Source organism: Colletotrichum costaricense (assembly GCF_030867565.1).
Source record: "Colletotrichum costaricense strain IMI 309622 chromosome Unknown Scaffold_27.1, whole genome shotgun sequence".
NCBI classification, from domain to species: Eukaryota; Fungi; Ascomycota; class Sordariomycetes; order Glomerellales; family Glomerellaceae; genus Colletotrichum; species Colletotrichum costaricense.
Genome location: NW_026848256.1, coordinates 242,480 through 255,867, shown reverse-complemented (window position 1 = coordinate 255,867; position 13,388 = coordinate 242,480). Strand labels below are relative to the sequence as shown.

The 13,388-nt window shown below is 51.6% G+C and overlaps 4 protein-coding genes across 4 annotated transcripts; 2 read left to right on the top strand and 2 right to left on the bottom strand.

Moving 5' to 3' along the window:
- Window positions 1-56: 56 nt before the first annotated feature.
- CCOS01_16068 (RING-like domain-containing protein) lies at window positions 57-1,055 on the bottom strand (the record flags this gene model as incomplete). The annotated part of the gene is made up of 1 exon (XM_060464206.1): window positions 57-1,055. The coding sequence occupies one exon, from the start codon at window positions 1,053-1,055 to the stop codon at window positions 57-59; it is 999 nt and encodes a 332-aa protein (XP_060305261.1).
- Window positions 1,056-3,476: 2,421 nt separating this feature from the next.
- CCOS01_16067 (uncharacterized protein) lies at window positions 3,477-5,061 on the top strand (the record flags this gene model as incomplete). Its single annotated transcript, XM_060464205.1, has 5 exons — window positions 3,477-3,603; window positions 3,670-3,858; window positions 3,911-4,132; window positions 4,184-4,409; window positions 4,509-5,061. The coding sequence occupies 5 exons, from the start codon at window positions 3,477-3,479 to the stop codon at window positions 5,059-5,061; spliced, it is 1,317 nt and encodes a 438-aa protein (XP_060305260.1).
- Window positions 5,062-6,263: 1,202 nt separating this feature from the next.
- Window positions 6,264-7,711, bottom strand: CCOS01_16066 (uncharacterized protein; the record flags this gene model as incomplete). The annotated part of the gene is made up of 2 exons (XM_060464204.1): window positions 6,264-6,771; window positions 6,831-7,711. 2 exons carry the CDS (start codon window positions 7,709-7,711, stop codon window positions 6,264-6,266), a joined length of 1,389 nt encoding a protein of 462 aa, XP_060305259.1.
- A 1,433-nt stretch (window positions 7,712-9,144) lies between these two features.
- On the top strand, window positions 9,145-12,477 carry CCOS01_16065 (uncharacterized protein; the record flags this gene model as incomplete). The annotated part of the gene is made up of 8 exons (XM_060464203.1): window positions 9,145-9,161; window positions 9,218-9,392; window positions 9,545-9,770; window positions 9,824-10,339; window positions 10,390-10,933; window positions 11,385-11,882; window positions 11,963-12,148; window positions 12,198-12,477. The coding sequence occupies 8 exons, from the start codon at window positions 9,145-9,147 to the stop codon at window positions 12,475-12,477; spliced, it is 2,442 nt and encodes an 813-aa protein (XP_060305258.1).
- Between the last annotated feature and the right edge of the window lie 911 nt (window positions 12,478-13,388).

Sequence of the window (13,388 nt, the reverse complement as noted above, 5' to 3'; positions counted from 1 at the left end):
ATGGCAACTGCCCATCGCATCCCGCGGGTAGGGCTTCCACATCTTTCTATGCTTCATCATGCCTCATCCTCGTCTTCTTCTTCATCTTCGTCTCCATGCTCCCCGTTTTCGTGCATGACTTCGTCTGCCGCATTACTCTTCCTGCCACCTCCACTCCTCCGGCGGCCCCTTTGGTATGCCTCTGTGCTGGTCATAGCCTGCTCTCCAACATAGTGTTCACCATCCCAGTCCTTTGAGCACCTGGGACACTTGTGACTCCGTTGAGTGCGCCAGTAACCTTCTTGACATGTATTGTGCAGGCGCGCGTTGCAGTCTCGTTCCGCGCACCGTTGTCCAACTGTGACGATTTCCCTACACGCCTCGCAGAACTTGATGCGCTGCCAATCTTGCGCGGCCGCGTCGGGGTCGTTGAACGAGTCAATCAGCCATGCCCTGAGCTCAAGCAGTGCTCTTGGGCTGAGGCTGTAGAACCCGTCCTTGGACTTCTCTAACCAACCCTGGTTCACTAGGTTCGCCAGCATGTCTTCCACTTCGCTGTGCTTAAGTCCCTTGTCCGAGGAAGACTGCGTCTGCGTGGGTTCTCCGTTCTCGTCGTTATGATTGTTGTTCTGTCGAGGAGGGCGGGCCAGCTTGATAGCCTGCATCTCCGTGATGCACATGAGCTCCATGCGCGGGGAGTTATATGTCTCGAACATGGCGTCCAATAACCTCTTTGTAAAGGCAATCTGTTCTGCGTTGAATGTGGTCGCCAGCTGCGTCATGGGGTCGGAGGCGGTGTTCACGAGAGCGTAGATGCGCTTCTTGGTGACTTGATGGATCGTGCTTCGTATCTCGTAGTCAAAGAAGGAGACGCCTTCGGCTGCAGCTTGCAGGTAAGAGTCGAAGTCCTCCATCGTGACCTGTTCGGGGGCGACTGGCTCGCCATCTTGGGCTTCGATGGTGAAGATTCCGGCAAGGATAGGCTGTGCGTCTTCGTATGTGAGGGTGCCCCGAGCCAGGAAGGCTTGAAGGAAGGCACGGTTGCCATCGTTGTAGTGTTCTCGGACAATGTTCATTTCGGCGTGGTAAGGCTTAAGACTGAATCGTGTATCTGGGGGTTTGACAGCGTGTCATAACGGCCGTAGTTGGCATGTCCTAGAGGCTTTTGCGAGTCGCTAAGTTTTTCGCGGGGGAATGCCTCTAGACGCGACCGGGACGCGCTTCGCTGGTGAAGAACTACCTATACACAGTAATTGAAAGCCAGAGCTTCTGGGACCCCACCGTGCCTTCCACCAAAGTACATAGAGACCTGAGAGGAAGTTAAAGTGGAGACCGGTGGTGAGCCACAAAGTGGCTGGAAGAAGGCTGCGGTACTTCGCCGGAGAATTTCCATCTTCTTGGAATGAGATCTTCCTTTCCCAAATTGCACTGCGCATCGGCCAGCGGGCAGGGCCTCTCCGTGGCTCTGGGTCCATTCTGGACGGGATCCTCGCTCCGAGTGGAGTTCCAGATCCTTCAACCCCTGAACACCAACCTTCTTGCTGGGCAGCAGGTTGGAGAGTGCATGGTGTGCATGGCTCCTTCGGGCAGCAGCTGAAGTTCATTCCAGCGAACGAACCTTGCTCTCTCTCACAAGCTTACAGGACGAAGACGCCACATGCCGACGACACGGCACTTTGCTGTGACTGCCGATCATACTCACACCCGCCGAGCTCCCTCCAAGGTTCAGCTTTAATACAATCTCGACGACCTCGCACTCGCTCTTTATTGGACCCGGCTCACTCATCAGCACGTGGGAGTGGTCCGACCGTTACGCAGACTCGATATGCCTTAGATCCAAGATTGCGTCGCGGCAGACGTTCAGCAACCTTCCTTCTAGCAGGAATGGCAGGACTGACACCACACGCCGTCGGCCTTTCATCTCAACAATCTGCGCCTCCGCGACTAAACCTGCTTTTTGGTTTAGCACTAGGATTTCGCTGCTTGCCTTCTTGGGTCCAACACCCGAAGCCACGTCCGTCGCTCGGGCTAGATTGGGCAGTGGTGTAAGGCCTTTTTCGTGTTCATTTCTGACTCAGGAGGACCAAGGTTAATACAAAACCACTAGCCTCAATCACCTTCATGGATTCACCCTGTCCCTCTATGAGCCCAAGCACCGAGCACTCGGTAGGCGGCATGCTCCCCTGTCATCGAACTCAGCTCAACAATGAGATGATATGATGAGCATCGTATCGAACTGGTCGAAACTCTGACATGTTCGGACCTTCCTTTAAGGGGAGATTGTCTTCCAGAAGATGGAAACTGTGTTTTCAGCCACCGACTGACTCGAATTCGTTGTCGACAACAGTGCAGCCTCCAATCAATTCCAATGGCATCGCATTGTTGGAGGTTGCCATACGCAGTATGTTGCCTCCCATCGGCCCGGTCGCCTCTGCCGGGTTGAGGCTGGTCCGGGAGACCCCTCCGCAACGTCCGTCAGTCCACACACCCTCAGTCGGCAACGAATCTTGCCTCGAGGACGCGCCTCCACTTACCAGACATGTTTCGAGCCATCGTTGCCTCAAACCCCAGCGACGATTGTGGTTGGTCTCAATATGGGAGGCGGAGAGTTCGGTTGAACTCGTACGTTGCCATGCCACTTACCCTCTAGCAGCCTTTAGTTTGACACTTGGTCGGCCTATGGACTTTTATTCCGCAACAGTTGCGACGACGCTTGCGCACTGCTGCTTCGGCCTAACCCACGCAAACTAGTGATGTCTTCTATTAGACGGAGCGTGGCGTCCAACGTTTTCATCTCGGGTCAAGCAGCCACCGAGTCTGTGGTCGGCAGATGCCGCCAGAATCGCACCCAGAAGCCAGCTAGAATGCCGTCACAATGTCAATCTGTCTCGCCATGACATATCCGAATGGACAGCCTCCGAAGCCATTTCGACCTGGTTGTGATATTGTTCTGGAGATCGCCTTCGTACACTATCGTGTTTCAACCTTTATTATCCACCCTACAACAAGGTAAAACTCTTCATTACCATCCCGAGCGGCCCCGCCACCACCCCCTCGTAGGATCCCCAGCCAAGACATTTCTAGTCCGCCGGCTATACGCTGTAGGGGGGCTTGCGGTTCTCAAGTCGGCCCAAACTCCCTTGCCCTGTCTCTGGAATGCTGGGAAGTCCCATCTCGTCATTTAACCGCCTGCGCCTGCGTAGCACACCTCATATCGTTGCGAGCACCGAACAAGGTTCGTCGGCGCCTATGTCCAAACCGACCGATCTTGGGTTCCCTTTCCATTACTCTTGAGTCGGGTCCGGGGAGACAACCTTGCGTCGATCGCAGGGGGCGGATCGATCTCAGGGCCGCATGATAAACATGGCCATGCCGTTGCTTGCTCCCCAGTTCTTAATTTCTTCTTTCTCCTCGTCCCCCGTCACCTTGTTCCCTGCCTGCGGTCAACAGCTCCGTATTCATGTCTGGCCTGCTGGGCCAACATCCAAGGGGGTGATATGGCCATTCAGCTGCCTCAAGAAGAGCTAGGCACAGCTATAGGAGTACTTTCTTACTCCTTGTTCTGCCTAGCATGCAGTGTTCTCATGGCATGGCTGGTGTATGCCCATCGTGAAGGCCTTAGCTGTGAGTAGTCATGGTTTGTGGATCCAGGAAGTGATTCAGGATACTGACGTGCGCTCTTGTGAACAGATGTCGCCCTGGTATCATACTTCACTGGTTTGTCGACGGCTGCTTCTGTAGCCCAGCAAATTCACACAATTGTACGATGGAGAGACATCAAGCTTGCACAATTCAAGCATTCAAACGCCAACGTCGGCAATCCTGAGCTTGCCATCGCCGGCCAGTCAACTGGCCTGGACCTGGTACTTTTCTATATCCGTAAGATCCAATTCGCCAACAGATTTCATACCTTTCTCTGACAAGCTCCTAGAGTTTTACAGTTACAACGTCGAAGCGGCCCTGACCTTTTTTTGGGCAGTTGCTCTCACGCAATCGATCTTCCAATTGGAGCCCGTAAAGTCGACTCGCAAACGAGTAAACTACTTCGAAAAAGCCATTGCTATCTTGTTACCCGCGATCTTGATGGGAATTCTACGACTCGAGGCTGTCCAGAAGCAGACAGTACCCTTTCTAGTGTTGGCTGATGGCATCAGTAAGTCTCCTTACCCCGTTGTACATCAACTGCATCTAACCCTTTTGCCAGTGGGTTTCTGTCTGAGCGGCAGCGGAGTTCTCCTCATGGTTATTTTGGTCAAATACATCCACACGCGCCGAAACCTTCTTTCTTGGAATGTCCAATATGGTCAACGCTCCAACAGCACGAAAAGCAGCGACACGCTCGTCTTCGACAGCGGAAGCGAAACGCGCCGCCGAAGTATCTACGATCGATGGCTTGTTGTACGATTCAGCATAGCTTTCGTTGCGTTAGCGTAAGTACAGCCTCAAATGGGGGGGTTCCCCAAGCCTCAAAGTCTGTAGTGTGGAGTCGACGAAGCTAACCGGGTGGTTTTTCGTTCTTCTTCGAAAAGCATCTTTCAGGTGGTGACCATTATGTTTCAAGTTTCATCCGCAAAACAAAATTCTCGCGACTCGTTGAGCGAGAGCCCGGACCTCAGCACGGAACGACTGCATCTGGACCTCATACTTTTTCTGCCCGGCGTGTCCGCTAGCCTGCTGACGTTTGTCGTTTTTGGCACGACCAAGACGTTTCGAGATTACCTGGTGGCACGGCTCGTTCCGAGGCGGCTCCGCGAGAGGAATAGTAGGAGGATGAGCAACAATCAGCAGCGACGCAACACCCGCACCCGGATGTCACAAGCGTTTTCTTCTTCGAGGATGGGGGGAAGGGGCAGGAGCTTGACGTATCCGCCGCGGATCTCCCTGACGCCCTACGTCGCGGATGACGCCGGCTTGTACACGCCCACGGCTGACGGGAACGGGATTCAGCTGAGGGAGCTGAATATGGACGGGTCGAGAAAGGTCGCCGAGGACGACCAGTGGCCGCTCGTTGGTTCTGATGCGTCTGATACGTCCGAGGGGCCTGCGAAACCTGTAAATGTATATTTGTACCCGAAGCAATAGTTTTACGAGTTATGATCGAATGATACCACTTGGGTCGAAGGCCCGTATTGATTTCATTTTCTGCGAAAGATCTCCCTGTAGACCATGCACGCTGATAACCAGGTTAAGCTGGGGGAAGGGGACCTCCACGCCAACCCCTCCTCACGAGCCGACATAGTGACCCGGATGACTGCCCAATGGTGCGGGGCTTGAACCTCCGCGTCCTGAATCATCAAGATCTGGGGGTGCCTAGATCTGGGGTAAGAGAGCGCCAGAGACATCATCGACGATCAGGGTCACATCTTCAGCTGTTCTTGCTCAAGCAAGACGCCGGATTCGATACCGTCCCCCAGCCACGGTTACACAGGGATATGACGGATTTCTCAGTGTATTACATGACACGGAGATTCAAAGGGCTATCCCGACGCAAATCTTTTTAGAGGGGATTTATTGACTACGATTTAGCGGCCAAGCCATGCCATGGAAAGGAAATAAGCCAATACAACCCCCTTCCATACCGTGTGTGTTGAGGCGACTTTGGAGAGATTGTGTAAAGCCAGCCAGCCAGCTCATGGGCCAGAACAGTCGATTCTCCACGAGTCACGAAGCCCGTAGTTTAGTCGTCCCGCCGTCGCCTTCCACATTTTGTCAGAATAGGCATGTGTGTGTGTGTGTGTGTGTGTGCGTGTGTGTGCACGCGTGGTCGTTACATCCGTAGCTTTCAGAAACTGCCCGCAACTCTTGTGTGGATAAAGGTGGTGGTGGGCGTCACGGTCCTTAACCCAGATCTCTGGGTGCTGTACCCAAGTGGCTGGCAGGTAAAGAGGGATGCAACCGCGAGTCAGAATAAGCTTCATTTTGACTCCCTTGAGTCGCCAGTGCCTGCCTACTACGAGAGACATTTACATTATCGCGGTGATTTGAAGTCTGGGAAGTGCCGAGGAATGCAGGAATGTCTGACTCCAATTCTGATTTTATTGGTCTAAGCTTCGATGTCGTCTGCGTAGTGAACGCCCAATGGTCGATAAAGCCACACGAGGCTTCTCAAAACCTTGCCCATAAGTCATCCTTATTTCCATGCTCCTTGCGAAGATTTGATTTCCAGTCTGAGCAACAAAGTCCAGAACAGGAAATTCTTCCCCATCGTTGCCTGGAAAACTTCCATCGAGTAGGATAAAGGACGCAATCACTTTCCTAGCCAAAGGATTGTAACATTCAGCCCTTCACGACTTGGCAACTTGAACCCCCGCAAGGATCGTTTGTATGATGGCCAATATGATACCAGCTCCCCCAACCCACAGGACCGCCCAAAAGGTATACCACTGCAGCGGATTCCTGCGGTCCCTCCACAGGTCCGTCAACCGGCGAGGCTTCTGGCGCAGGCTGAACCTCTGAAGGTTGATCAGGCGATAGCCCAACCGCGGGAAGTCGCTCTGGGCGCTGTAAACGTCGCTCTCCAGGAGCTTCTCCTGCTCAAAGTCTCTACAGCCCACCGGCCATATGCTGCGCGGCAGTTTGTCGGCCTCCTTCTTGGGACCGCAGAGGGTATATAGCAGGTTGTCGAACGGTTGGCCGCTCTGCTCGAGCTTCTTAAGGTCTGACCTGATGAGATTCCTCGAGCGAGCGCTCTGTCCGAAGAGGAGGCGGTAGGAGACCAAGACTTCTTGTTCCAAGGTGACGTAATTTTGGTATCGATTTTCAAGAGTGGTCGGCATGAAGCCTTCATTGATGCTGTCCATGACCTTGTTAGAAAGGCAATTAGATAGTTGACTCCAGCAAGCTTTACTTACCTGTCGAGCAGAGGAGTAGCCTCTTTCCCCCCTTTTCGCAGGGCAGACAGAACGCAGAATGTCGGGAAGCTGAAGATGGAAAGACGCCGGCTGACCAGGTCGAACCTGAGATGTTCACTCAGCGTGTCCACCCACTGGATTTTAATACGTCCGAACAACAGAACCTCAAGATTCAGACTTCCTTCGTATAGACTATCATGTTCTCCTATCGAATGATCCATGTTTGTCGGTTGATCATCCCACGCGCTGTGTTCGAATAACTCGAAAACTCGTTTGATCGGCCGCTTTGCCTCCCTCAAGTTCTGCCTGGCGATTTGACCTTGCGGGCTCGACTCATCGGTAAGGCTTGGAAATCTACAAGCGAGGCAGATCTGGCCCCCGAAAGGTTCGAAATCCAACGACGGTTGAAGAGTCATGGTCAACAAGCATACGGCAGCGAAGACGGCCGCAAGAAGGAGAGCGTCCGAAGACTCTCTCACATTCTCTCCTGAAGATAATACATGGTTTTTGAGGTCCTCAATGCTGTAGTCCTTCTCTGCTGACTTGAAGTTATAAGCTACTGCAAGCAGAAATTTCCAACAGTCTGTAATTGTGCATGCTGTTGAGTTGGATAAAGACGGCCATATAGGCGAGAATCCGAAGTCCGTAAGGGGTTTGACTTGGGACTCGATGTGATCGCAGTAGGCCTGAATACCAGGAAAGCTCTTAATTTCTTCTCCTGAAAGACCAAAGATGGCCTGTAAGGTTTGGGAGCGAAGTGTTGACGAGGGCGATGCTTCCGGCCCGTTGAGATCTTGGACCTGCGTCTCCAGGTCGACTTCTAATTTCGGTCCAGTGTTTGGTAGTATCCTACTGAGAAAAGATTCTTCCCCCAGCTTCATCCTATTTGGCATCAATTACTTGCGCACCAAATAGAGTCTAGGGCTAATGCATACATCTTATTCCCAGTCGCGGTATCTACCTGTAATGCAGCTGGACAATTGCGTTACGCGTTGCGCGCTACGGTGGACTTCCAGACTTGTCGATTGTTGTGGCTTTGGTTGAGCAATGAGGTATAATTCAGGGACTGTTGTCCAGAGAAGTGATTTAAGACGTCATTCCATTCTTATGAATATATACCACTTCCTCCTGACCGGCTGAGACCGAGAAGTCCGAAGGCAAGAGAAATCAGCCAATTATTCGACCATTTTCAACTTGATCCAACCATTGACTTTGCACCTGAGGACTGAATTCAACGTGCCAAGAAGTGAGAGCTTACTCTACTCAGGCAGCCGGGGTGACCTCAGCCATCCAGTCCACGCGACACAGACAGCCGCAGCTGGATAGGGAGCGGCAGGCAGCAACAAGCATATGAAACTTCCTTGTCTCTGCTATGGTCACTAAAGCTTACGAAGTAAGAATCCAGGGTATCACAGAAGCTTAAGTATTCCAATCAATTTCCGTCAATCTCAGCCTCGAGAGAAATCCAAGGCGCCCCGGGCACTCACACATCACCCAGTCACCGAGGCAACATGTGTGGCGCCCAATGTGTGTAGAAAATGCCCTCATGAGACAACGAGCTCTGACATGATTGACCAACTGTTTACTGATGTTCAATTTGCGCCAGAATCTATGCCTGAAAGGTTGTTCCGATGCTGCACACCGGAAGCAGGCTGAGCGAGAGCGCCTACGCCGGGCAACGAGCTCTACACCACCCTACAACCGAAGTGGCATGAGCTTCTGCAAGCGATATCAGGCTATCCTATCAAAAGCTCTCTTCGCTGAAAAGGGGAATGTCATTTGGTGCCGACCTTGGCAATACACGGCAGCCTGCATCCGAAGGACGTAAACCCCGCACTCTTCGGCCTCGACCGAAGTTGCATCTGTCCATTCGACCCTACAGTATCAAGGCTTCATCAAAGGCATGTTAACAATAGCAATCTGGGATTATAGGTTTGTCAGATTATAGGGAATACATGGACACATCGACAACTCTTGAAGACTCGTTAAACTCAGAGCTGGAGGGGTGTGTGGAGCTTAAAGATGGGTTCTACCATACTGGTGTAAAGTGGCTAGCCGGGCTTTGCAGCCGTTCAATGAAGAGATGTGGTTACACGAGGTAAATGGAGGTCTGTATTGTATCACAAATCAACTCCTCGCTGGGCCTTTGCATGTCGACGTGGATGCGCCGCATTCGAGAAATTGTAAGGGGACATATGTAGAGCTGTAACCCGCACAGGAGCGAGAGCTTTTTGTCTCTTGGTTCCGTTTCCCAGCCCCGTTCCTGAGGAAATAATCTCAAACTCATTGAGAAGCTACGGAGTTATCGTTCAACATGGAGCAATCTGAGATGTATATTGATTTCTATACGGTATCTGTCGATGTTCCAGACTCTGACCACATTCTAGGGAGGCACACTTCGCCCGGCAATGGGCATCTACCTCGAAGTCAGGAACCGAGCGCATGGAGCCAAACGACCGTCGAACAATCAAGATTTTCAGGAATTATGACGATATCAAAGAGGAATTCCTTGGAGGGATGGACGAAATTCATCAGGAGATTGGCATGCTCGAGCCACGTTTTGTGTATCTAAGAAGCTTTAGTGATTACTTTTCCACAAAACTCGGTCCTAAGCTTAATCCAGAAGTCTTCTGGGGCCTTTTTGGGCTAATCCTAACAGCAAGCTAATAATTCCTCAAACTGTCGAAGCCATGATTGTACTGACAACAGCGCAGATTGCTCTACCCGACGAAGAGGCAACGCGGCGAATCACTCAGATGCTTAAGAGGTTGGGCCGAGCCTGTCAGACCTTCCAACTCCACGCGGGCCAAAGTTCTACTCCATCAAAGGATGAAAAGGAGGCATGCTTTGAGATCTTTGTTTCGATGACAAGGTTTCTATCAGATGCTATTAGGTTTCTGCGGGATGCTGGAGACATTGCCAGCCTCTCATCGCCGCACGGTAGGATCTAGGACTACGCAAACCTGACTGTTCCGCTCGTTGATATCTTGTAGGTCACGCGCAGGGATCGTGGGCCAATTTGACGGTCATATACGACAATGCCCAGGCCGAGATTGATGAGTCGTTGAAAGAGATTGAGAAGATTGCAGAAATATCCCAGAGGCAGGCTACGATGTTGTCGTTTCTGGCCCTCTCCCCTCGGTCCTTCGCTGACAAGGCCAAGTTGCCTTGCTATGTGCTACCCACTGCCAGTACGAATCGATTCTTCAACCGTGACGAAGTCATCGAGGAAATAGACCATCAACTCGGAGAACAGAGAATCGATGGCCTGCGATCACTCGCGCTCTATGGCATGGGTGGTGTAGGCAAGAGTCATGTCGCTTTGAAGTACATCGAAAAAAGGAAGGCGGAGAAAGGCCTCGCTGCGATATTCTGGGTCCACGCTGAGAACATAATATCGTTTCAGCAGAGCTTTACCGATATTGCTCTGAGACTAGACCTCCCTGGAGCCCAACGAACCTTGCATGAAGAGAATCGACTAATCGTGAAGGACTGGCTTCAGCAGACGGGTCAGTCGTCAAAGCTTCTTCGAATCCCGAGGCTCGACTAACGTGAATAGAATGCAAATGGCTCATAGTGTACGACAACGTGGAGAGTTTTGATCTTCTGCGGGCCAATTGGCCCTTGCCAGGTAGCCAGGGCTTAGCATTGATCACGACACGAAACCACTCGCTAGCCTTTGACCCAGCCAGTGGAGGTCTCGAGGTTCCCTCATGGAATACAGAGAATGGTACCAAGTTTCTCTTGCATCTACTATCTGGTCATATTAGTGCAGATCTTCTGGCGAACGAAGCGAAGTCTGCATATAGTCTGTCCGAAAGACTCAGTGGTCATGCGCTGGCAATCTCGAACATGAGTGGACTCATTCAACGTCGGTCATGGTCAATTTCTCAACTCCTCGATAATTACGGAAGCAATCTAAACTTCAAGGACGGCTTAGAGGCGGTCTGGAAGGTTTCATTCCAGAATCTGAAGCCTGACAGCGCCGCTTTGCTGGCTGCATTTAGCTACTGCGCTCCTGACAGTATTCCTCATTCGCTATTTGAGTTGAAAGAAGCCGAGGATCTGCCTGATAGCTTACTCTGGTTCCTTGATGTGGATAGGTGACAACGCCCCTTTAAGTTGCATGTGTTGTGGTCGCTAATCAGGTACCTGGCAGATTTGAAGAGGCAATGGAAGAGCTATTGACTCTAGCACTCGTTAAGAGAGACAGGCAGACCCAAACTTACTCCATCCATCGGCTTATCCAGACTCACTTCCTACGTTATATGACGCCAGAAGACCGGCAAAAGTCGTTCATAGAGGCATCACATCTGATGGAAAATGTGTTCCCAAAGAGGCCAGACGGCAAAACGGCAACGATGTACAATGTGTGGGAGCAATGTCAGCTGTGGGTACAGCACGTATTGCAACTCAAGAATTGTTTCAGGCTCGAAAGGAGGCGCAATCCCGGGTTCTACGCTTGCACGAAGACCTGCGCGATGTGGGCTCAATGTGGACGGTCGGCATACATCTGTCCAAGATGTCGTTCATGCTAGCTAACTTCTTCACTAGGTTTCTATTGGAGCAGCAAACTTGGCCTGAGCTTGAAGACCTTGTCGAAATAGGCAAACTGGCCTTGGCAACCCTTCCTGAACAGGACCCTGAGCTGTACAACCTAACCTCGCCGGACACGTATATTGCACAGATGTGGGCGCGCCGAGGTCACTATCGCCTGGCAATAGAGGTGATGGTGAGCGCACGCAACATGAAGTTGAAGGCTCCTCAAGAAGATCACCAAAATTTGAGCTGGATGGCGAACAACATATCTGCATTTTACTCCTGCTTAGGCGAGTATAAGACCGCTCTGGAATGGCAGGAAACCAGCAGGGTTTCTTGGGAGCGATGGGCCAAGTCTGAGAATGTTGAATTCCATTGGCACCCGAACCAAAGATACGGCAAGGGGAGAACTTTGGCTTACATGAAGAGGTACGACGAAGCTAGAACCGACATCGACGAATCCCTAGAGGACATGCTTACGACCAAGCCGGTCATTTGGGGGACGGCGGGACCGTAAGTTCTGAACCCCTGAGAACGGACTCAATCTTAAGTGCTTGGGACAGCTCCGGCTAATGTCTCGTTATTTTGCCTAGGTGTCAGTTCGCTCGTGCTAGACTAGCCATGTTCGAAGGAGACTTCAAGCTTGCTGAGCTCTTGTTCCAAAAGGCGCAGAGCATATGGCTCACGGGCAACAGTTCCAGAACGTCGGACTTCTACGCGGCTACAATTTACCGCATGGGATGTTGCGCGCTACTCGAAGGAGAGGTGGAACGAGCTGTGTAAGTCTAGATCTGGAAACATATAGTGGCCTTTGTTAACACCACCCAGGAAATACCTCCAAGACGCGATGGCAATTACATCATTGCGAAAGGATATCCAGGTAGGGGAGCATGCTCGCTGTCTGCACAAGCTTTCAGAGGCTCTCTATCAGATATCTGGTCGTGAACTGGAAGCGGACAGACTGCTCAAAGACGCCGAGGAGCTCTACTGGAAGCGTATCGAAAAGCCCAGAGGGGTTTCGGAGGAAGACCACGCAGAGTACGAAGTACCACAGATTCATCCCCAAGAGGAAGATTACGACTGTTTAGTCTATATGCTATGGCGCTGAACATTAGAGAGAACTTTCATAGCTATAATTTGATATTGAATCCAATCCTGGTGCTGAGAGCCGAATAGTCGATCAGGGATGTTGCCCTTCAAAAAACATCCATTGGCGGTCCAATTGCAGTTCTTGTGATTCCGTGCTGCTTGAAGGTAAGGCAGTGTGACTTGACGGCACACATGGCTTCGGTGGCTGGCTTGTGTGGCGCAGTTCGCCGAACAGGCCCCAGGAGGAACACGACAAATGGTGTAAAGCAAAGTATCGCCGAGCTATTTTGACAATTATACTAACCTTTAAACATATGGATATTCTCAACATGCCTTCGTGAGAAGAGTTCGAATGCCCAATAGGAGTTGAGCGGCATATGGTGTATAGAAACCCTCACGGCCGCGTCCTTTCCCGGAGAAGGGAGGTTGGATTAGGCGAGGGACCCATCGCGGTACCTTCTGCATGGTGTGGACCCGCTGACTAAGAAAACAGGCGTGCACGTTCACCTCTGAGCTCCTTGAACCTTCAACCTCTTTCAACTTCGAAGAGCTCAACTTCACGACAAACAAATCTCTGCGACAGACAGCGAATAATTGCACTTTAATCGTACTTGGCTATCTCCGAATATTTCCTGCTCCCATACAGGATTCGAATTGGATCGACAACTCAGGCTACTTGGGGCAGGTGCCTACTGTCCTGAGCAACATCGAACGAAGTGAACCCACCACGAGACCAGATCCACTTCATAGCTCGCGACGGACTTCATCAACAAAAGCGCAGTATGTGCTAGCACATCTAGCTTATCCCGCGGTCATCTCAGCTATTAATTCCCCAAAAATTTGACTCACGGAATTCCTGGAAAGCTGCCTCTGGACACCTAGGGACTGTCTGAGGCGGCCGTTCATCTCATCCGAGCTCTCATTCGGCCC